Genomic DNA, 23,219 nt, shown 5'->3' on the forward strand with positions numbered 1-23,219 from the left:
CAAAAGAAATAATTCTTAGATCCCCTTATGAGAGGCTTAATAAGGCACTGTAAGTATCATCTTTCTCCAAAGAGAGGAGTATAAAATGAACCCTAAAGATTTCATCACTCTGAGATGCAGCGTCAAACTAGAACAGGGACCACTAGTAACTGCACAATAAAGACTACGTCTGCAGTCAACCTAATGAATGATATCCAGAAGGTGACTTTCAAGAATACTTAAGAGCTTCAAAAATTAAACAGGTACCAGATTCTAAAAACACGAAAGAAAATACTAGGCAATGTTGGAGCACCTATAATATGCCAGGAACTGTGCTAGGCACAGAGGTTTATATAACATTCGTTCTTTGATCCACAGAGCAAACCTCTGAAGCAGATGTTATTCCATTTCACAGATAAGAGAAACTGAAGCTCAGAAAAGTGACATACCCATAGTCACACAGACCAGAAATGCAGGCTCACCAAGTCTACCTTTACGCCCAGGAGACTGACATCACAGCCCATACTCTAAAGAGAGTACATTCCTAGAATTGATACATCAGAATAAGCTGTGTAAGAAAAAACAGAACAGGTATCTTGATACGGAGATAAGACCTTAGATATCAGAAGAAACAGATAAGATTTGAAAGTAGTTGCCTCTGGAGATCAAAAATAGGTTGAGTGGGAAGGAGAACAGTTGTTTTCACTATAGGTATTTAAATATTACTTAACGATAGGGATTTATTACTGTGATTTAAATGTTTTTTAAATATGGGTAGCAGTATCTGCCTCTGAGGGTTGTGCTAAGAAGTAAATAATACACATGAAGTGATGATCTCTGCACAATGCCTGGCACACAAGTCTTAGCCACTGAACATTAGCTCTAGCTACAACCAGCAGGTTAGACTAGCAGGAGCCAGGAGAGAAGTTGAAGAGGGGCTCTGAATCAGACTGATCTGGAAAACTCAGTCTGATTTAAAACATACTCACATATATTCCCCACTAGCCAGGAATCATGGCAGAATCTTGGACAAGGAAATGACCCCAGAAAAAAGTATTCCTAGGAAAATATTCCAGCAGTGAGACTCCTTTCTGAAAGGCATAAATTAAGAATAACTCTAGGGACGCCTGGGTGGCTCAGTTGATGAAGCGACTGCCTTCAGCTCAGGTCAGAATCCCAGGGTCCTGGGATCTATTCCTGCCTCAGGCTCCCCACTCGGTGGAGAGTCTCCCCCTCCCCCAGGCTCATGCACTCCCTCACTGGCATGCACTCTCTCTGTCTCAAATTTTTTAAAAAAAGAATAACTCTACAATGCTTACTAGCAGAGTCACTAAGATTTAACAGGTTTCAGATATGCTACTGTGTAGATCAAAGGGAAAATGGAGTACAGAACCAGGAAAGAGAATCCTGGGTTTGTCAGATGGGTTGATGGCATGGTGAAGGCAACAGAGAATTAAGAAACAGATGGAAAAGAGCATGGAAGCCTTAGGAAAAACTGAGTCCTGAAAATGCGGGGAGAGAGAGAATGAAGACGTGGGATTCTCTTACTTCTTGACCTAACGATATAGGAAAGAAAAGGAAGAAAACAGGCAAAGAAAATCCTCTGGGGGAGAATCTACAGATATTATAAAAATATGAGTGAACAAGCTTTGCAGTGAATATTATCAATTAGAAGCAAAAATCACAAGATTGAACCAAGTCACAGCTAGAAAAACTCACCCTTCTTTTGACTTAGATAGAGAAGTCTAAATAGCAGTACCTGTAAACATTTTATTTCTGAATGACCCTGTTTCCAGCTAAAGGGACCCAACGGACTCCTAATAAATGGCTAGGCCCAAAAAACTCAAACTCTGAGAAACAGGCAACTGACTGTTCACTCAGACTCCTCTCTATGGGTATGCTGTGCAAACAACCCCCCTCTGGAACAGTAGCTCATCAAGTTTAAGGTTCATGATATCGGGAAAAAAAACAGGAATGGGTAATTTAGAAAAATACATTCCAAGAATAAAAAAGTGACAACAAGGAAATGTCTTCACATCTAATAGATTGACTACAATTAAAAGCACTGAAGAAAGGGCGCCTGGGTGGCTCAGTCGTTAAGCGTCTGCCTTCGGCTCAGGGCATGATCCCAGGGTCCTGGGATCAAGACCCACATCGGGCTCCCTGCTCCCTGGGAGCCTGCTTCTTCCTCTCCCACTCCCCCTGCTTGTGTTCCCTCTCTCGTTGGCTGTCTCTCTCTCTGTCAAATAAATAAATAAAATCTTTAAAAAAAAAAAGAACTGAAGAAAAGGGAACTAATGAGAGAACCAAATTCTGGCAAGGAGCACTGAACTCTCATACATCGCCAGTGGGAGTATACAACCACTTGGTAAAACTCTTTGGCACTTTCTTTTACACCTTCCCTAAGGTACAGCAATTCTACTCCTAGGTGCCAGGGAAACGACAATATATGTCACAAAAAGACTCACAAACAAACATTCATTGTATCCTTACTCATAACAGCCAAACACTGGAAACAACCCAAATATCCATCAACAGAATGGATCATCAAATTGTGGTACATTCACACAACGAAACACTACTGAGTGATAAAAAAACAACAACAACTACAGAGACCCAGTCAGAACAGTTCTCACAGTGGGGGCCAGGGAGTGACTGGAAAGGGTGACAGAAATGTTCTATTCTTGATTGAAGCGGTAGCTACATGGATGTTAAAACTCAAACTGGAGATTTTTAAATGTGTGCATTTTATCATTTAGAAAACAGAATAAAACAGAATGAAGGCATAGACAGCCATGACATAGGCCTCTAAGAGTCGAGAAAGATGGAGAAAAGTGGGTTGTCTCTCTGCCAATGGCGGAATGGAAGCCCAATGTGAATGGAATGAGGAAAGAATGGGGCAAGAAGTAGAGAGTGAATGCAGATAAGTTGTTAAAGGAATAACAAAAAACGATAAGGTAGAACTTGGTCATAGGCTGACTCAGTAGAACAAAAAATGACTCCACTGTGAATTAAAAACCAAAAAACAGGCACCACGCTAGGCACAAAACTCCAATGTCCAAGGCCAAATAACATTAGGAATCAAAAAGAACTCCACTTCTAAAACTAGGGAAGTCAGGCAGGAGAGACTATAAGAGGAAAATGAACAATTCTCATTTTGTTTCAGACCCTAACAGGACATTCAAGTTTCAGGAGAGTCATTTTTTGTTACTAACCCTTAATAACATCATCTTGCATTTACATAGGACTGAATTTCCAATCAGACTTTATACTTGTGTTCTCACTAATCCTCACAACACCCCTATAGAATACTGTTACCCCATTTTAAAAGAGGAGAGGAAATCATGGTTCAGAGCAGTTCGATGGCTTGCCCAAGATCACATAGCTAGTCACATTAAACCCACACCTTCTGATTCCAATCAAAAGATTTTTCCATTATGCCACACCTGCTCCTCTCTACAAGATTACAACCTCTCTTTAGCCTAGCATACATTTTTATCTGTGTCCCTCTAGAACTCACCACTATTTTCAATGCAGCAAAAACCTGCAGAAAGTTGGTCATTTTCAAACACAGCCCACGAAATACAAAAGGAGGGTTATGGATAACCAATTCTAGAATACCTTTAATTGGTCTTATCTTAAACTACAAGCCTAACCCCCAGGAGGACAAGATGCTGCGGTGAATTTATGGAACTTTAGGCACTGCAGGCGAGGCGGCCAACTCTGCAAGTCATCCTCAGAACCAACTAACGTATTTTACCACGAACATGGCCAGCACAGCATAAATGTGAGCAAGCAGGCAACCCCACAACTAGGCACTTTACACATTTCTCAGCAAAATGCTTCCCCTACCATTTATTTCCCTTATCCTTATTCCCAAACACAAAAGCTAAATATTTTCATTTATATGACTGGTCTTTAAAGGTTGAATCAACTCTTTTGCTTTTGCAGAGTTATATTTTTAAGTAGTTTCATAAAAGCAGTTGTTATATAAATATGTTTGGAATGTTTGCTGAAAGGAACAATTCCAAAACAATACCCATCTTTCACATGGTATGTTCCTGCATAATGAAATCTATATACAAAGGATTAAATCATCTAAACCATTTACAAGTCTAAAAATAAACTAGTTTGTAGGATAAGAGACAAGGCATTACTAAGATATATTTCATTTTATTTTTTAAAAAAACCTTGCTTGAGAGTATAAAATTAAATTGAGCCACGTTTCCAAGGACAGAGGTAATTAAGTCAGGAGATTCAGCAGCTGGTGGCATTGCTGGCTGATAGATTAAGAAGTCTCTAAGACACTGCCTGGGACAGCTGGACAAGATCGCCTCTTACCTGGATGCATCTGCTCCGTGCTGCTCCGCAGTTTGCTGTAGCCATGGCTCAAGGGCACCCTCTGGTAATGAGGCGGGGAAGAAGGAGGGGAGGCGAGGGGTGACATCGTGGGAGACTGTGTTTCCTGCTTCAAAAGAACCACAGCAGAGTTCAGAGGCAATCACTCGAGAAGCCCGGTGCTCTGAGCTGCAGTTATGAAGTATAATGCAACTCTATTGCTGGCGAAATGGCTGATTTAACAAATGGAGAGAATGTTTTCTCAAAAACACAGTTGGGTTAAAATGCAGTGTCTGAGGATTCACATCTCCCAGAGAACAAAGTCTCGTCAGTGCTTAGTTGCCTAAATTACTAAAACAAGCCTGAAACGCTTTCAGTTATTCCGCTAAAATTTTCCTTTGGAAAACGGAAGACAATGATCACATGAAATAGCATTCGTACTCCCCAAATCTGATCTCTTTGTGGAGAAATTCAACTTTCATTCGTTAATAAAGGCTCCTATTTCCTGGATTTACACTTATCAAGTCTTCTAGCAAATGTGGATATTACAAATACACATTTAAAATGAATGCTTAATGCTAAATGTTCCTGGAGCTTACTATGCCAAAGTAAAATACCAGCTTTTTCTTTTTCACACTGGGGGATTACAAAACAATTCATTATGGGTAAACCACTCCTAAACACTAGGATGGAGGTTTAACAAGCTACAGTTCAAATTTCAGTCGAACTGTGAATTTTATGTAGGACTCTGGCAAGGTAAACCACCTTCCTCTGCTACGGGGTTTCCCCCTCTTTTTTTAATGCTACCAATAAACTGTTAATTTCGGAGTATCCGAATAACAAGGAAACAGTACCTTTCATCAACATGCAGACTATACAGGTGCTCTTAGTCTAAAAAAATAAATGCAATCTGAGATACTGATCAAATACTCTTCTTCAAGAAAAAGAAAAGAATATTTGTTTTGAGGTGTGAGTTCACATCAACAGATTGGGTGGGCCAATATATATATATATATATATATATATATATATATATATATATATATATATCTCCATCCCTGAAGAACCTGTTTAAAATGTATCAGAATTACAAAAGCAACAGTACATGGAGTTAACAGGACTTGCTATATGTCACTTGACTATAAATATAAAAATTCTGCAGCAACCTCATATATACAGCATTATCATGGTGAGCCATGTAAATTAGTTTTACAACTTAATCCTTTAATATTCATTGCATTCAAAAAACATTTTGATTTGTCTTCCTAAAATATGACAAATTTCTTTGTCTTATAGAAGATAGTATATTGAATATAATTTGACTTTACTGCATGATTCAGTACCTTTATTAGAAGCATGAGCTGTACCTTGATGCCCTATTTACCTCTTTCATAGGCTCACTCTTCTGAGATTTTATACTTCTGTCTCTATCAATCACCAGCTGACTATTGCAATTACTGCTCTAATTTTAAAGCCCATCCTCCCTATTCTTGTCCCTAACCTGCTAAATGTGTAATGGCAGTATTTCCCAAGATGGAATTCCAAACATGCTCTGCAAGAAAAGATTCCCTGGTGAAAGAAGTTGAGTAAATACAAATCTCCAGGTCTCTTTACAGCAGGACTTCTCAGGGCCTTGAATGTGCTAATGTGCACTATAACTCTCCCAGACTGAAGATGTAGTCTTTCCCCCAAGAAAAGAATATGAAGCAGAAGTCTCCAAACATATTTAACCACAGAAACCTTTTCTCCAAACTTTGTGTGAGGAGAGGATCTATTAAAAACTCCTAGGGATGCATGGCTGGCTCTTAAAGCCCCACACTGGGTGTGGAGTTTACTTAAAACAAAAAACAAAAAACAAAAAAAACTCCTGTAAGTTACGTTTCAAAGAACCCATTCGGAAATGCTGATTAGAGAAATCAAGGAAGTGTGTTAAATCAGTAGCCTTACTTTGGACACAGTTCTACATTAGAGTAGGCTCTAAAGGACCCAGGGGTGGCTATATGTCAGCTGCTTTTTCTTGCTACAAGGAAACTTTACTGGCTCACTTCCAAATCTATAATTGTATCCCAGATGGTGAGGTTTGCTAGAAGCTTAACAGCAGATATGAGGCACTGCTACTCGAAGTCTCATGGTCAGAATCAAACGGACATGCCTGATCAGACTGTTTACCTGTTTATCCTCATCGTCCATTCTTTTGAAGGTATTTTTTTCTGTGATTAAATATGGAATCTGAACCTTAGTTCCGTGCAGTTCAGCCGGGTTCCCAAATCGTATCTCGGCATCAGTCTTTGACATCATAAAGCGAGGCAGTGGCAGCTCTTTAAGACCAGAATCAGAGAAGCTCAAGTGAGACTTTATTTTAAAACTGTGAAAAGCGGGACTCAATGGCCAAAAGATGAATCACTTTTGAGGGAAAATTCCAGAGCACTAAATATAGATTAAATTTTTATTTTGACACAATGAAGACTCCTATAATAATGTCATGGGAGAAAAATGCTTCAGTTTTACCAAGGCATTCTTGCTTCACATTTTTAAATGCTGTCAAATCACTGCAGAGAATATTCAGGTTTTGGACTGATCTCCCACCTCAGGCTTTAGTCCAGCACCAGCAAGAAGGATGTGATATTGTATAAACACAGTAAGTGGCAAATGATGCAGGCAAAACCTATACAACACATATTATATGCCAGACACTATATTAAGATCTGCAAATGTTAGGTCATTTAATCCTCAGAACAACTCAATAAGGTAAGACTATCATCAGCCTTCTTTTACAGATGTGGAAACAGACACAAAGGAGCTAAGTAACACCCCCAAGATCACACAGCTCATCATCTGTGGCAGAGCTGTCACAGCCGAGAGCTGCTGCCCTACAGAAAGGCCCCTCATTTCTAGGGCCAACTTACTGGGTAAAACAGTTTTTCACCCTATGTCATTCCTTAAGGAATTTTCACACTTGATCTCCAATTGTCTTTTCATAATGGAATAAGGAAAATGGTATCAAGTTAGAGCAATCAGTCCAACGTTCAGCCAGATTCTACTGTCAAAACCATTAGCCACACTCACAATGCTACAAAGAGCTGAAACGCAATAGTCTGGAATATTTACTTATCTTTCAAATATCTGATAAAAGTATTCTGAAAAAGAAATGATGCTCTGGCACACTTCTAGTTCTCAGCACAGCAAATCATACAACACAAAGAACTCCAAAAATGGGGATAATATTATGAATTATGCATAATGATTTGCATCTGTATCCATTGTTCAGGGTAATACTCATCACCGTGCCTCTGCGCTTCCATCAGCGCTCTATTCCAAACACAGCTGCACTTCCACTGATTGACGCCGTGCTAAAGCCAGAAAACATCTTAGCAATAACAACCAAGTATCCCAGTTCCCCAGGCAAAGAAGGCCCCTGGTTCTCTAATATCCACATCATGTTTATTTTTAGTTGCTATGTCCACATTTGATTCAAAGAAGTAGGCAATATGATGACTCCCTGCATGATCAATCAGTCAAAGGCCCAAGAGACACAAATAGAATAAGTAATCTGGAAAATTAAACCAGGACTCTCCTCTAAAGAGAGGATGGCCACCATTTTGAACACTGTAACTTTTCCCAACCTCGGCAGCGCTCCAGTACTCAAGGCAGGAATGGACTTTAAAAGAAAAAAGGTAGAAGAAAAGAAAACCTAGATTCTTTGTAAATCAAATATAAGCTAATCCTATGGTTATCTTCTCAGAAAGGTATTTGTTTCATTCAGTCTGCAAAAGGGATCTAAAAAGATGGAAGGAGATCAGATAAAATAATTTGCACCCTGACTGCCCATAAGAGGATGACTATACTTCCAAACACTGCTTGAGGGAGAAGAGAAGTAAATGTTGACATTTGTAAACTCCCTGACCAGTGTTTTACTGGGTGTTCAACACATAATTCTGGGAACAAAAGAATACAAACACGGGAAGATGAGTATCAACTACTATTATACTAGGACTCCCAGATATCCTTTAGGACACTGTCACTTCACACAGTCTCCTCCTTCCCTGGCTATGGCATTTCTCCAGAACTATTCACCTGGCAAAGAAGTTCTCTCCTCCAGATGGCCACCAAAGAGCAAAACACAAAATATAGCTGAATTTCTCTTGTACTTTCTTTGCTTATGTAGTTTTAAACAACTCTCACTTAACAGAATTGTAACCATACATAATAATAATCCTATCACTGAAAACTTTCATGAAGGTGCTATCTCCCTTAAACTGCTCCAAGCTTTCAAAAAGTGAAAAGTAAAACTCTAGTTTGTAAATATTCAGTCTAAATGGTTTTTTGAAGTCATATGGATATCACATTTAATAGTGAAACTTTATTCAAAAATTAATCAAGGGTCTGCTATCCAGTGATGTATGTCAAGTAATCACAAGAGCCATTTGTAGTAGTTGGTTAGAATCTTTTCTCCCAAACTGAATTAACACAAGGAAATAAATAGAGTCCAAACTAGAGTTTTATGGGGGCCACAGAGGCAATGAGTACAGCCATCCAAGGCAGTAATTTGTTTCATAATATCTTAGGTTGTAGTCTTTGAACATAGAAATGCTTTGTATATTAAATGTAAATGACTATTTTTCCTTTCCATGAAGAAAACTATGCCTCTAAACATCTGACCCTCTAAAAATTAAGGGAAAAATCCTTTCATTTTCCATGTTTGATGGAGACATGAATATAAGAAATACTTCCATTTCCTCAATTAGAAAAAATGTGAACATAAAACAGAAATGGAATAACAAATGGTAAATGACAATGGGGAGAGCTGGGGCTGAGCAGAGAGGTCATGTTCCATCTAAAATGGCAGCTGCTGTTCACTGTCCTTCAATACTGTCCACTAGAAATAGAAGGCGAGCCGCATACATAATTATAAATTGTGTAGTAACAACAATATTTTTTAAGTGAAGAAGCCAGTCACAAAAAGACAAACACTGTATGATTTCACTTATATGAAGGATCAATAGCCAAATGTATAGGGACAGAAAGTAGAATGGTGGTTGCCTGTGACTAGGGCCAGGGGAAATGCAGAGCTGTTTAATGGCTATAGAGTTTCATATACCTCAGATGAAAAGAGTTCTGGTGATGGATGGTGGAGATGGTTGCACAGTATGAATGTACTGAATGGTACAATTAAAAAATGGTTAAGGTGGGGCACCTGGCTGGCTCAGTAGGTAGAACACGCAACTCTTGATCTCAAGGTCATGAGTTAGAGCCCCACGCTGGGTGTGGAGACTACGTAAAAAAAAAGTTAAGATAAATTTTATGTTATGTATATTTCATCACAATTTTTCAAAACTTTTTCAAATAAAAAGGAAACAGGTGAAATTAATTTTAATAATTATTTCAACCCAATATTATCATTATACAATATAATCGAGATAAAAATTATTAATGAAATTGAATTTACATTCTTTTATTCAGACTTTTTTTTCAAACTCCCAGGTGTATTTTACCTGCCCTGCACACCTTGATTCAGACGTACCACATTTCAAGTGCTAAGGAACCACACTAGCATGGCTACTGGCTACCCCACTAGAACAGCACAATTCCAGTTGATGGTTGATATGAGGGCATGTGGACCACTGTGGCCAGAAATCTGTATTTTACTAAGAGATATTATAATGTTAAATGTTAACAACTAATTGAATTCTTTTTAAATTATGTTAAGAGTATTTTGTATGGAGGGATAATTTATATAAATCTTAAGTGTACCATCTGAAGAATTTTGACAAATGTATATATAAGCACATACACCCAAATTAAGATAAGACATTTCTATCCTATAGAATTTTCCTTTACATCCATTTCTAGTTAATCCCCTCTCCTTGTCCCACCCGGCAACCCCAGTTCTAATCTCTAAATCCAGACTACCTTTGCCATTACAGAACTTCACATAATGGAATCATTCAGTATTTATCCTTGAAACTACCTTCCTTCACAACATTTTGTCTGTGAGAATCATCCAGCCTACTATGTGTAGACATAGTTTATTCTTTTTCATGGCTATGGAATAATCCATTTTTATGAATATATTGAGATTTTTTTTAATCTATTCTCCTATGATAAACATCTGGGCTGTTTCCAGTTTGGGGCCATTATGAATATAGCTGTTACAAACATTCTTATAAATGGTTTTTGATGGACATGAATTAATTTATCTTGGGCATAAACCTATGAACTAAGTCCAACCCACTGCCTATTTCTGTATAGCCCGTGAGTTAAGAATGGGTATTACATTTTTGAATGTCTGAAAAACATCAAAAGAAAAATAGTTGTGATGTGAAAATTGTATGAAATTCAAATTTCAGGGTCCACAAATAAAGATTTTTTGGAACACAGCCACTCTCCTTTGGTTTACATATCGTCCATATCCGCTTTCGTAGTTCAAGGGCAGAGTTAGGTAGTTGCAGCAAAGGCCATATGGTTCACAAAGCCTAAAATATCCACCACCTAGCCCTTTACAGGAAAAGTTTGCTGATCCCAGTCTTACACAATGCAATGGTTAAAGTAAAATGTAGTCTTACTAAAACAATAAAGGAGCATTTAATGGAAAAATATTTTACACTGCTTATTAAGTTTTAAATAATTTATATTAAATTAAAAATTCAATTCCTCAATCAACACTAACCAGATTTCGAGTCTTCAACAACCAAGCCATATGTGACTAGTAAGTACTATATCGGATGGCACAGTTCAGATGCTTTTCCAAATTTTTAACATCACGTGATTTTATGCTCACAACAACCCCGTAAGACAGGTACTACTGGTATACCCCCTCTCCAGGTGAGCCATTTAAAGCTCAAAAAAGCTAGGCAACTTGTCTGAGGGCATACAAATAAAAAGCTGTGGTGCAAAACAATTCAAAATGATAAAATATACATAACATAACAAAGGCAACCTATTGCTGGGGCCCATACATAGTCACTAAGCTAAACTGTCATCCTGAAAATTAAAATATTCTTTCTATTGCAGGTTTGAACACTCAGCATGGGACTGTGGCATTTCAGAGCTAGAAAACAGCCTAGAGAAAACCTGCTTAGAATATCCACATCTTACAGGTGAAGAACTAAGCCCAGGAAGGGGAGGGTGGGCCTTGTCTTAGTCATGCAGCAATTTGGTGACAGAACCATGACCACAACACTCCTGCCTGCAGGGACTCCCTCTTGTAATTTTTTGGAGGGGAAAGGCAAATAAATTACATTTACTTATCAATTTCATAAAAGGGCATTTAATTAAAAAAACACCTTAGAACTGAATGTATTTCATTTTATAAATAACTCACTCTTGTCCTAATTCTTTCTCCTTTCACTACAAACTGTGCCAGACTGCCACTAGATCAATAACCAGTTTGGGGAACACAGCCCTAGAGGCTATGTGAACCACATTATTGCACTATTAGCATTCAGAGACTCCCAGAGGGGCTGTGGAAAGAAATCATGGGGTCAGTCATCCTGGTTAAGAAAAAAATTACGTCTTTATTCTCCCTAACTGAAAGAGCATTTCCTTCAATTATGAACACAGGCAACAAAGCGCTGTAGTATCATTAGCAGCACCTGTAGCTTTGTCACCCAGCAAAATCAGACATTTATATATCATATTACACTTGTTGTAGACATCTTGAAGTATTGTTTATGCTCATCACTACTTTGAAAGTATGGTAGTTATTTAGGTCACTGTTTGATCTCTTATTTCATGCGTTAATGAAAAAGTATGTATATTGCCATAAAACACTTTTTAAAAATATCTTAGTTTTAATTTCAATATAATTGGTTTCCTTTAGACTCCTATGTCTTTGTATACATTTAAAACATTACTCCAGGAAGGAGTATCATGCTGCCAAAGGAGCCCATGACACAAGAGGTTACAAAACCTGCCCTAACCCCTACCTATCCCTTCCCTCAGTCCTCACACCCTGTTATGACCAGTCCTCAGAAAGGAAGGGACAACAGCTCCCAGGGCAAATGTCCACCATGCACTTTCCTCATCAGGAATTCTCCACGGGTCCTCAATTTTACCCCTTCCTTCTGTCCTCCTAAATCATCATAAGTATAACCATTTCACCATCTGTATAACCGGCCAAATAGGGTGAGGCTAGGGAGAGACCTAGTGTCAACATTTAAGAAGGTGGTTACTCTCAGGGCAGGGTCCTGATTCTGTAAATGGAGAATCGGCACTTGTAAAGCCCTGAGAATGAGTTCCCCCTTAAAGTTATATAACCTGGGTGCCTCGGGCCTCACCCCAGTTCAGGCCCTGTTATAACCAAATATGTACTCGTACTTTAAGCAAAGCTCTTGAAAATGCTCCACTCAGCTTTCATTAGAACTCAGCCTCAACCCTGACTCCACAGAAGAATCACCTGAGGAGCTCTTAAAAGTCCCCATGTTCAGGCTGCACCCCAGGCTAATTAAATGAGAGTTTCTGGAAGTGACCCCTGCCACCTGTAGTTTTTATTTTGCATTAAAGCTCTCCAGCAGATTCTTAAGTACAAACAAGGCTGGGAACCAGGGCTTGAGAAAGAAGACCTCTTTAGAAATCCCTTAGGAGTTGGGGGTGAATCTGAAATCCAACTGTTTGAGCTTAAAAAGTGACAGATGATTAAGACTCAGTCCCCACACACAAGCACTCATCTCTTCATTCACTCAGCAAACATGCCCTGAGTGTCCACAGCACAGCTCCTCCTCTCTTCCCTTCAGGTAAGCTTGCAGACTAGTGAGGAAGACAGAAATTAGTCAACCTATAAAGAAGTATTTACAAACTGATAAAAGTGCTATGAAGGAGCAGATGCTAAGAGTAAAGTAGGGAGGGGACTGTCACACAGAAGCACTATCTAACAGGATTAACCCATCCAAGGATTAAGTAACTCCCTAGGGATATGTACTTTGGTTTTGACTTACCATTCACTCTTCATTACCCATTTTACAACTTTATGGAGAGAAAACTGTTAGCTAACTAATCTTGTCTAATAGCAATGCAAGTGAATTTCATCTTAGAAAAGAGTATAATAACCAAGTTACAGTTTTACTGCTCTACAGGGCATTCATCAATTTTATATGTAATTTAGCAATCTTACTCCAGCATTCTTTCTTTCCATGACTATAAATACTTCTGACTCTCCTACACTTTCTTGAACCAGCTTTACTCTATGCTGATTCCTTCGTTAATGAATTAATTTGACAGAACCTACTTTAGACAGGATGGTGGGGACAGTCCACAAATCCTGAAGGACAAGGAGGAAGAACCAGCCATTGGAAAGAAGGGGGGAAACAGACCACGGGGAACTCAAGACCTTGAGATAACATGGTCTTTCCCACACCAGAAATGGCTAGGCCAGTGAGGCCGGGCTACAGATTGCGAACACAAGCAGAGGGCAGGTTTAAGATAAGGATGGAGCAGCAGAGCCTAGATTACTTAGCGCCTTACAGATCAGTGTAGTGACTTTGATTTTAGTCTGATGTACAACAAGCCAACCAGTGGAGGATATCAAGGAGGAGGATGAAAAGATCATTCCTACTGCCATGTGGGAAAAGAGACTGGAAGAGAGAAGGGAGAAGGCCAAGAAATCAATGACAAAACCACTGTGATATCCGAGTGAGTGGCTGAAGGTGGGCCGGGTCTAGTAGGTATAGAGAGATGGAGGGAGCAGGCAACGAGACTGAAGCCGCACTGCCAGGACTGCTGATGGATTACACTGTGGAGCGAGGAAACGGGCGGAATCAAGGATGACTTCTAGGGGCGCCTGGGTGGCTCAGTCCTTAAGCCTTCGGCTCAGGACATGATCCCGGAGTTCTGGGATCGAGCCCCACATCAGGCTCCTCTACTAGGAGCCTGCTTCTTCCTCTCCCACTCCCCCTGCTTGTGTTCCCTCTCTCACTGGCTGTCTCTCTCTCTCTGTCAAATAAATAAATAAAATCTTTAAAAAAAAAAAAAAAGGATGACTTCTAGGTTCCTGGATTGAGCAACTATAGCTGGTGGTGGCACTGGCTGAAATAGGCAAGGCTAGGGGTTAGAGGTTAACACACACACACACACACACACACACACGCAGACGCATGTAACTCGTGAAGTTAAGAATGGACTCACAACTCCATGAGTGTGATGAGGCTACTACAACCATATTAAATTCTCACAGAGCATTCTCTTTGGCCTTCAAGGTTTGTGTCACAAAACATTACACTAATGGATTTCAAGCAATAAATTGGAAAATTCTAAGTGGCAGCTCAAAGTTTGGCCCAATCTTGCCCTCATTCTTACTTAACATATGCTGACTACAAATAATTTTTATTTAATAATTCTTTAAATGAAGGAAGAAAACTCAAAATTAACTGTGAGTATACTTAAACTGTCAAAGGTAAAAGGCAGCATCAGGATTTATAAAATACAACTGAGAAAGCCTTACACTTGTGAAAAAATGTTAATCCTTTACACATGTGATAATTTAGACAACCGCCCCCCTTCTCACCCCCCAATTCCCAGGAAATTAAGCTGCAGATATGGGCACAAATCAGGTAAAAGACCAGTCTAATTAAAATAAACAACAAAAGCGTCAGAAACTTATTCTTGTATACAACAAAGCAGCTTTAACTTTTCCAGAAGATAAAGCTGGAAGATACAACAATAAAGCTTAATGATCATTTACAGTGAAATGGAAACTGGAAACTTTCCGTGTCTACCCCAAATCCAAATACAATGTGATGTGACTTTAAACTAATCACAGCAAATGATTTATAGCAGTGACCACGCTGCCTTGCAGTGATAAACTCCAAACTTGCCACTGAAATAATGCTCTATCAAAAAAACTATTTTAAGGAACCAAGTTATGTAATATCAAAGGATGATCTGGGTCAGATTTTTTTCCCATTCAGAAAATATTCCGTGATTCCAGATTATAATAAGCACCTTACTAAACAGAATAATCAAGAAGAGGCTACTATGCATGAAGAGCGAGGGAAGCGAAGACTAAGCTTCTGGCTCCAAACTCTACTAACCTTATGTCTTTGGGCAAATTACTCAACGCCCCCTAAACTTCAATTTCCACATCTGTAAGATAAGAATAACAACAGTACCACAGGAGAGACTTCCAGTGTTTATCCAGAGCCAGTTCTCTCCTTGCAGGCATAGGAGAGAATTACACAGCCCCCAGTCTGCTCTGCAGTTCAGTGGATCCATGTGACAAGTTCTGGCCAATGCACTGTGAGCAGCAGTAATGTGAGTCATACCCAGGACCAAGTATTTAACGGCTAGGGTGAGAAACTATTTCTCTGTTGCAGCAATTATAGGAACAGGTGCTTGCTGGAGGAGGGGGGGTGCCACAAGATAAAGTAGCCAGGATCATGAAGCTACCACATGGAGGGCAGCTGCCCTTAGAGGGTCACCGTGGCCTACTGCAAAGCAGGAAGCGAACCTGCATTTTGTTAAGGCACTGGGATTTCAGTGGAATTTTTTTCACGGTTTATCATAAGCAATGCAAACTAACACAAACACCTAATTTAGTAGGATGTTGGGAGGACTAAATGAGATGGTATCTGGCAGACACTAAGCCTTTTTAATAAAGATTAGTAGAATGATTGTGGCTCCCTGATGGTTAGCGCAAAAGGACTTCATTTCCCATAGTCAAGCTATCAGAATCTTCTCAGCTATTTAAGAGTTGTCCTACAACGTTCCTGAACCCACTCTGAGGTTTACCAAGGACTTCACAGTACAGGCGTGGTGGACAGTTGAGTGGTTTTTATCTCAAAATGAGGAAAAGGAAAAAGTTCCTGCATGGCTGTGTGAACTTAGGAAAGTAACTTAGATCAGAGTAAATGAACAGAGGACCTCAGCACAGCCCTGGAATAATCACCTTCTTCATAGAGATTTGTACACCCAATACTGAGGCAGTATAAATGATGCTAAGAGTTTGGGGCTTTGCTTTTTGTTTAAGTTGTGGGAAGTGCTCAAACACTCACTGGGTTGGGAGCAAGGATGGAAAGATAAGAAAACATTAAATCAAAACTCTGAGAAGCTAAGTTCATTCTGCCAAAATTTTGGCAGCTCCATAGTACTTACTAATCATTATAAGAGTGCTTCAGGAATTGGGGGAGTAAAGGATGATCATATATGATATGACTCGCAGGGACAGGAGAGGAAATAGGGGCGGTTCCACTCAAACTATCCCACGTACTTGTCCCCTTGTCCCTAACAGAACTTCAATTGGCATTAAATATTCCTCAAAAGGAAAATAAAACTAAATGCTATCATTTTGCCACAGGCTCTAGAATTTCTGTCCTGATCTCCTTCTGCTAAAGAACAAAATCTATTTTAACTTCAACTCCATTAAAAGGCATGAATCTCAGGTCACAATCTCAATTTTTTTCCCCTTTCAAAAAGAAAAATAAGATACCTGCTAAATTTTCTTACTTTATTTTACAACAGCTGGAAGAAGCAAGGAGAAATTCCACAGATGCTTATAGAACAGGCCTTAAGCCCACTAAAAATGGTTCTCATAAACGAGACACCCGTCATGGACAATCAAATGTACAAATGGGAGATACTTACCACATTTAATACTTTCTATCCGTACAGGGAGGCCAGACTGTGCTGCAGCAATCAGTTTTAAGGCAATGTAAAACTGTGTTGGACCAAAATAACCAACCCGCTTTGCACCACACAGTTCTGTGATCTGAAAACAGACAAGAAAAAACCAGGCTGAAAACCCCATTTCATAACAGGAAAATGAGACAAGATATATTATGAAATATCAAGGATTTCACAGTGTAGCTAACCAAAAACTCCCTGGAGAACCTATGTGTACACACTGGTTGGGGGTTTTTTCCTCCAGTTTATAGGAAGATTTCCAATTCAGATAATTAAATTCTACCTACTCATGATGTTTCAGGACTGAGTGATTATTCCTCCTCTTTCAAAGATAAAAATAAAGGTGACAAAGGATGGCTGTTACTGTTCTTATGAAAGACAGTGACTTGTTCAGGGGGTGGATACTAATGTACAAAGTCTAGAAGATCACTGGGGTGATAACAGAACAGGTTAGTCATTACCACTACTTGTGGATTATCCCAGCTGATCAAAACTAAAAGTGAATTCATTATTTTTAAGGTTTTCAGGCAACAGATTTCCTAAGCATTGAAACTACATGACAAGTGCTCACTTCAGAGAAGCAAAAGGGGTGGGGGGACTATGAACACAAATGTCTTTAAGATCTTGCAATCTTTGGGGTGCCTGGGTGGCTCAGTCGTTAAGCGTCTGCCTTCCGCTCAGGTCATGATCCCAGCGTTCTGGGATCCAGCCCCGCATCCAGCCCCGCATCCAGCCCCGGCATCATCGCATCATCGGGCTCCCTGCTCAGCAGGAAGCCTGCTTCTCCCTCTCCCACTCCCCCTGCTTGTGTTCCCTCTCTCGATGCCTCTCTCTCTGTCAAATAAATAAATAAAATCTTTAAAAAAAAAAAAAAAGATCTTGCAATCTTTAATTTGCAGACCTTAAACTAACACATATCCAATCGGTAGTTTAAAACTAACAAATATTCAATGACTTTTTAAAGTTATTTCAAAGTAATACTCAAAAGTTCAAATAACAGTAAGTGGGGGGAAGATCTAAAAAGCACCCTCCACTTCCTATGGCCCAGAGGAAAACATATTTTTTTAGAAATGTTCTATGCATATATATAGCACACACCTGTGTTTTTCCTCTTTATTCAATATTTTATACAAACAGAATACTACATACTATTTTGCAACTTACTTTCATTTAGCATTATCCCTTGAAGAAAAATCTTCTCTATCAGCACAGTTAAAATTACATCTTTCTTTTAACAACCACACAATACTCTGCTATAAAGATACACCGTGGTTTCTTTTTTTAGTTGGTCCGTATGGATGGGCTTTTAGATTTCCAAACTATAAACAGTCACTAATTAATCTTAAGAAAATTCCTATAAAAATTCAACTAGGATGTCAGCAAAAAATGGGGGGAATAAGGGCCTCCAAAAATTCTCTCCTCCATCAAAGCAGTGAGAAAACCAACTAAGCAGATGGACAGAACTCTGGAAATTAACCCAAGGCATGCAGCAATCCAGGGAGCGTTTATTCAAGAAAAGCTGCTGGATCTCTGGAAGAACACTGAGCTTTGTGCTATTTAACTGGCCTTACACCCAAGCTCCCACCCCAACTGCAGGCATCACTGTGGTTGCAGGCATCCGTAGCCTGCAGTCACAGTGAGACAAACAGCCTGGCTGCCACAGGAGGGGGCAGAACAGGGCTGGGCTTCTTGAATGTATAGATTAGTGTTTGTCTTTCTCCCTCCCTCTCTCTCCCCCTCCCTCCCTTCCTTCCTTCTGATACTTCTAGTATTTCTCATAGCAGGTGGTCTAACTCTCCTAGCCCTCGACTTGTTGCTGGGGTCGGGGGAGAGCAAGTCCTGTTTTCGTGGCTGGATCCACCAGGAATGGAGCTTTCCTCAAATGCAACTGGTGCAGGACAGGTGGGGAGCAGTCCTGGTTCAAATACTGCAGATTCACTGCTCTTACCAAGATTTAGGAGATTTTCTTGAATGTTTCTCCATTTGCTGTATGTCCTCAGGTCAATTTCCAATGACTTTAATTATTTTTTATATATTTTTTTGTTACCATTTAAAAGGTTGTTTCATTGGAGAGGGTCTGCTGAGCTCCTCAGGCTGCTGTTCCAAAAGTCTCAATCCTCCCCAGATTCATTCTTGACTGGAGAAGCAATAGGATGTTATGGTAAAGAGAACAGCCCCTGGAGTCAATGACTTGGTTGTGAATCCTGGCCTGGGCACTAATTAGCTATTTGCATAACCTAAGGCAAACTACTTAACTCTTGTGCCTCAGTCTCCCCATAAGTGTAAAGAGAGATGATGGTAATTATCTCATGAGAGCTAATTAGCAGTGCTGACAATAGTGTCCATTCAATAAATGCACTGCTGTCTGATTTACTGATCCACTTGCCTTATTTGGTCCAGTCTAGCTGCATATTAGAATAACCGGAGGAGTTTCTGAAAAATACAGCTACCTAAGCCCTACCCCCCAAAGATTCTGATTCAGCTGGTAAATTGTGCAGCCCAGGCATGGGTATTTTTGCAAAGCTCTCAAGGTAATTCTAACATGCAGCAAAGGCTGAGAATCACTGCTCTTTCAGTGATCTCATTCTTTCTCCAGGCCTCAATTACCATCCAAATGACCACCAAATCACTCTCTCCAAACGTAACATCTCAGACACTTCATGCACTTTTCCAAAATCCTCCTGTGGACACCCAATGCCATCTCAGTCATAACACAAATAAGCCCCTCCCCACATATCCTGGTACCGGCTAATTAATCTTACTGGTGTCAACTATTCCATATACTAAATCAGAAACTTATCTTCAATGGTAACCATACCCAGTTGATCTTGCCACCAACCCACGTCCCAAATCAAGGCTATCTTCTCCACTGTCACGGCCTTAACCCTTCCTAGTATCTCATCTGGCTATCATGACAGATTTTCTAAACAGAATTCACATACTTAACCATACAGGGACAGATTTTTTTAACTTTTTTCTAACTTTATTCCATTAGTTGGTGGTGTTCTCGCAACAAAACAAGCAGGCACTAATACCGAGAGAGATGAGAACCCCTGAGTGTGACTTTCAGATACTAGTGAGTTTTCCTCAAGTGAACAAGTAGACATCAATACTAATTATCAGAATTTGTTTCTCAGGGGCGCCTGGGTGGCACAGCGGTTAAGCGTCTGCCTTCGGCTCAGGGCGTGATCCCGGCGATCTGGGATCGAGCCCCACATCAGGCTCTTCTGCTATGAGCCTGCTTCTTCCTCTCCCACTCCCCCTGCTTGTGTTCCCTCTCTCGCTGGCTGTCTCTCTGTCAAATAAATAAAATCTTTAAAAAAAAAAAAAAAGAATTTGTTTCTCGAAGAAATACAATATTCATATGGAAAAGCATAATATAGATACAGAAAAGCATACAAATCCTTAGTGTATGGGGATATAAGTTTTCATAAATGGAACACATCTACATAAGAAGCAGTCAGGATCAAGAAACAAAACATTATAAGCCTTCTAGAAGCCCCCCTGTGCAGCTCCTTTCAATCGCTACCCATATGCCATTTTCCTAACTTCTAATACCACAGGTTAGTCTTGCCTTTTTCTGAACTTTATATAAATAGTCAAAGAGTATGTACCCACGTGTCTGCCTTCTTTGTTCAATGTTGTTTGTGACATGCTTCCAAGTTGTGGAGTGAAATTACAGGTCAGTCATTTCAGTTGTTATTCAAATATTTCTATGGATATATCCCAAATTATCTATCCTTCTGACACTGGACATTTGGATGGTTTCCACTTTGGGTCTGTTCTATATCGTGCTGCTCTAATATTCTTGCTCATGTTTGTTAAGACATGTAGAGTAGAATACATTAGCCTGAAATACATTTCTCTTTAGGTTTCTATCTAAGAGTGCTAACTGCTGGCTTACCAGATATGTATATGTTTAGTGTTAGTAGATATGGCCACGCTGCCACCAATGGTGTTTGGGAATTCAGTTTACTCTATGTCCTTGCCAACACTTGGTATTTTTAGGCTTTTTCATTTTCACCATTCTAATGGGAGTGTGGTAGTATCTCATTATAGTTTTACTTTGCATTTTTCTGAGAACTAGGAAGTTTATCACCTTTTCATAGGATCATAGGTATTATGGTCCTGAGACCAATTCCAAAATGTGAAGGCGGTGGTATCCCACACAGTACCAAGTAACTGTCCAGATAACACCTGGGTGTACAACAGTTCAACTCAACTCTGACAGGATTACCTAGAGACAGCATCAGATTCCACAGAATAAGGAAGGGCTTAGTCCTCCAAGACTGCCCCCTTACTCCCCTCCCCCCAACTTCAGACATTAGTCACAAGCCCAGGTTGTTACCAAGCGGCTATAAATCAGATGTTCCCATGACTCCCTCCTCAGGTTTGGTTAATCTGCTACAACAGCTCACAGAACTCAAAGAAACATTTTACTCAGTAGATTAACAGTTTATTATAAAAAGGATATAACCCAGAAACAGCCAAATGAAAGAAATGAATAGGGCAAGGTATGCGGGAGTGTGCAGTTTCTATAGCCTCTTGGAGCACCACTCCACTCTCCCCAAATAGCTGGTGCTCACCAACTCGGAAGCTCTCTGAACCCTTTTTGGGTTTCTATGGATGCTTTATTACATAAGCATGATTGATTAAATCCTGATCATTGGTGACTGATTCAACCTCCAGCCCCCTCCCCACCTGGAGGTTTGTGCGGGAGGTGGGTATCCAAAGTTCCAAAACTTCAAATTACAAGGTTGGTTCCCTTGGCAACCAGCCCCCAACCCGGTTACCTGAGGGCTTACCCTAAATCACCTTATTAACATAACAAAAGACACATTTACTGCTCTGATCACAGGAAATTCCAACGGTTTTAGGAGCTCTGTGCTTTAGGAACTGAGTTGAAGACCAAATATATATTTCCTATTATAAATCAAGTTACAACAGGCCATTTGCACGTGACTAATTCTCTACTAATCTCCATGAAATAGGGAGATGTGTTTGCTGTTCGTCAGTTCACTCTCTGCCATATTGTCTATCCTCAATAAATACTGGTTGAATAAATAATTTTTCTGACCCATACTCACTTCAGCTCATCTTCCAACTCCAGTTCGTCTTCCACAGTGTCTGCATATTCTTCGTTTTGAAAGCTGACAATACTGTTCTCATGCTTTAAGACATCTCAGCCTGGAACTCCACCATCCTCAGGACAATATTCTCTGTCCTTAGTATGGCATTAAAGTCCCTTCACAACCTGGCCTGGAGCAGCTTCTCTATTTTCATCTCCGAACACGGACTAACCCAAGGACACACGGATGGACAGACGAACACACACACACACACACACACACACACACACACACACATTCTGTAGCTGCATTCCACTTCTCCCACTTTCACAGACACATCTTGTACTTTCACTTCTCTGTATCTACACACATGGTGCAGAAGATGGTGAACTAAATAGCCCTTAAAGTCAAGAATGGTTTGCAACACGGAAAACTAATTAGTTTTATAACTTTGGGCAAATTTATTTAAATCTGCCTGAAACTTAATTTCCTCATTTGTAAAATAGAGATAGTGCCTCCCTCATAGGACTATTGTGAAGAAAAAAATAAACTAGTGTACTAAATGAACGTAATACAATGCTTAGGGATATTCGATAATTGGTGGGTTCCATCCCTTTTATCTGAAACTTACTCCCTCCGGTTCTTGAAAGCTACTTCTCTGTACCTCCTTCCTTCCCAAGTCCCCAGGTACAGTTTATTTTCCCTGTGTATTCTCTGACTCTTCAAATATCTATAAATACCCACCACGTGATGATATACTGTCTTGGATTTGCTTCCAAATAAAAGGGGGGAGGGGAGTAAGTAGAGCAGAGTGTATGGGTGCAAAGAGTATGTCCCCTAGTTGAGAACTGTTGAAGCTGGGTGATGGCGTTCATTCGCCTACTGCCTGTACTTACATGTATGTTTGACATTCTCCACATTTAAGCTTTTTAATGTCTATTTCTTCACTTATCAGATATTATAATTATCTGTTTATCTCTGCCTCCTATTAAGATGCAAGGGGTAACTTCCATTCACCACCAACACAAGGATATCCAGGCTGCAGTCAAAAAATCCTCGATCAAGTAAATGAACCAATCCTCACAAATAAAAAGTAACTGAATTGTATAATACATCCCTTACTGTGAATATATAAGTTACACATCTTCAAGTACAGGCTTGCCCATACGTGGGAAAAAACACTGAGATCATCAGTGTGGATCCAGCATCAATATAGTTGTT

General features: G+C 39.8%; 1 protein-coding gene across 16 annotated transcripts in view; it reads right to left on the minus strand.

The window, feature by feature from the left end:
- Positions 1-23,219, minus strand: part of REPS2 (RALBP1 associated Eps domain containing 2) — a 397,176-nt gene that overhangs the window by 288,486 nt on the left and 85,471 nt on the right. For 14 of the 16 annotated variants that reach the window (XR_006776249.2, XR_006776252.2, XR_006776253.2 and 11 more), the window contains 3 exons: positions 16,891-17,014; positions 6,487-6,635; positions 4,321-4,447 (listed from right to left, as the gene is read on the minus strand). Coding sequence is in view for 13 of the 16 variants with exons in the window: in XM_045777988.2 (XP_045633944.2) it covers positions 4,321-4,447; positions 6,487-6,635; positions 16,891-17,014 (400 nt within the window). In the remaining 3 variants the exon portion in view is untranslated. The remainder of the gene's footprint in view (positions 1-4,320; positions 4,448-6,486; positions 6,636-16,890; positions 17,015-23,219) is intronic. The other 2 variants (XM_045777999.2, XM_045777987.2) reach the window with 1 other exon arrangement.

Source organism: Ursus americanus, chromosome X (assembly GCF_024610735.1).
Source record: "Ursus americanus isolate L20-20 chromosome X, mUrsAme1.1.p, whole genome shotgun sequence".
Taxonomy (NCBI): domain Eukaryota; kingdom Metazoa; phylum Chordata; class Mammalia; order Carnivora; family Ursidae; genus Ursus; species Ursus americanus.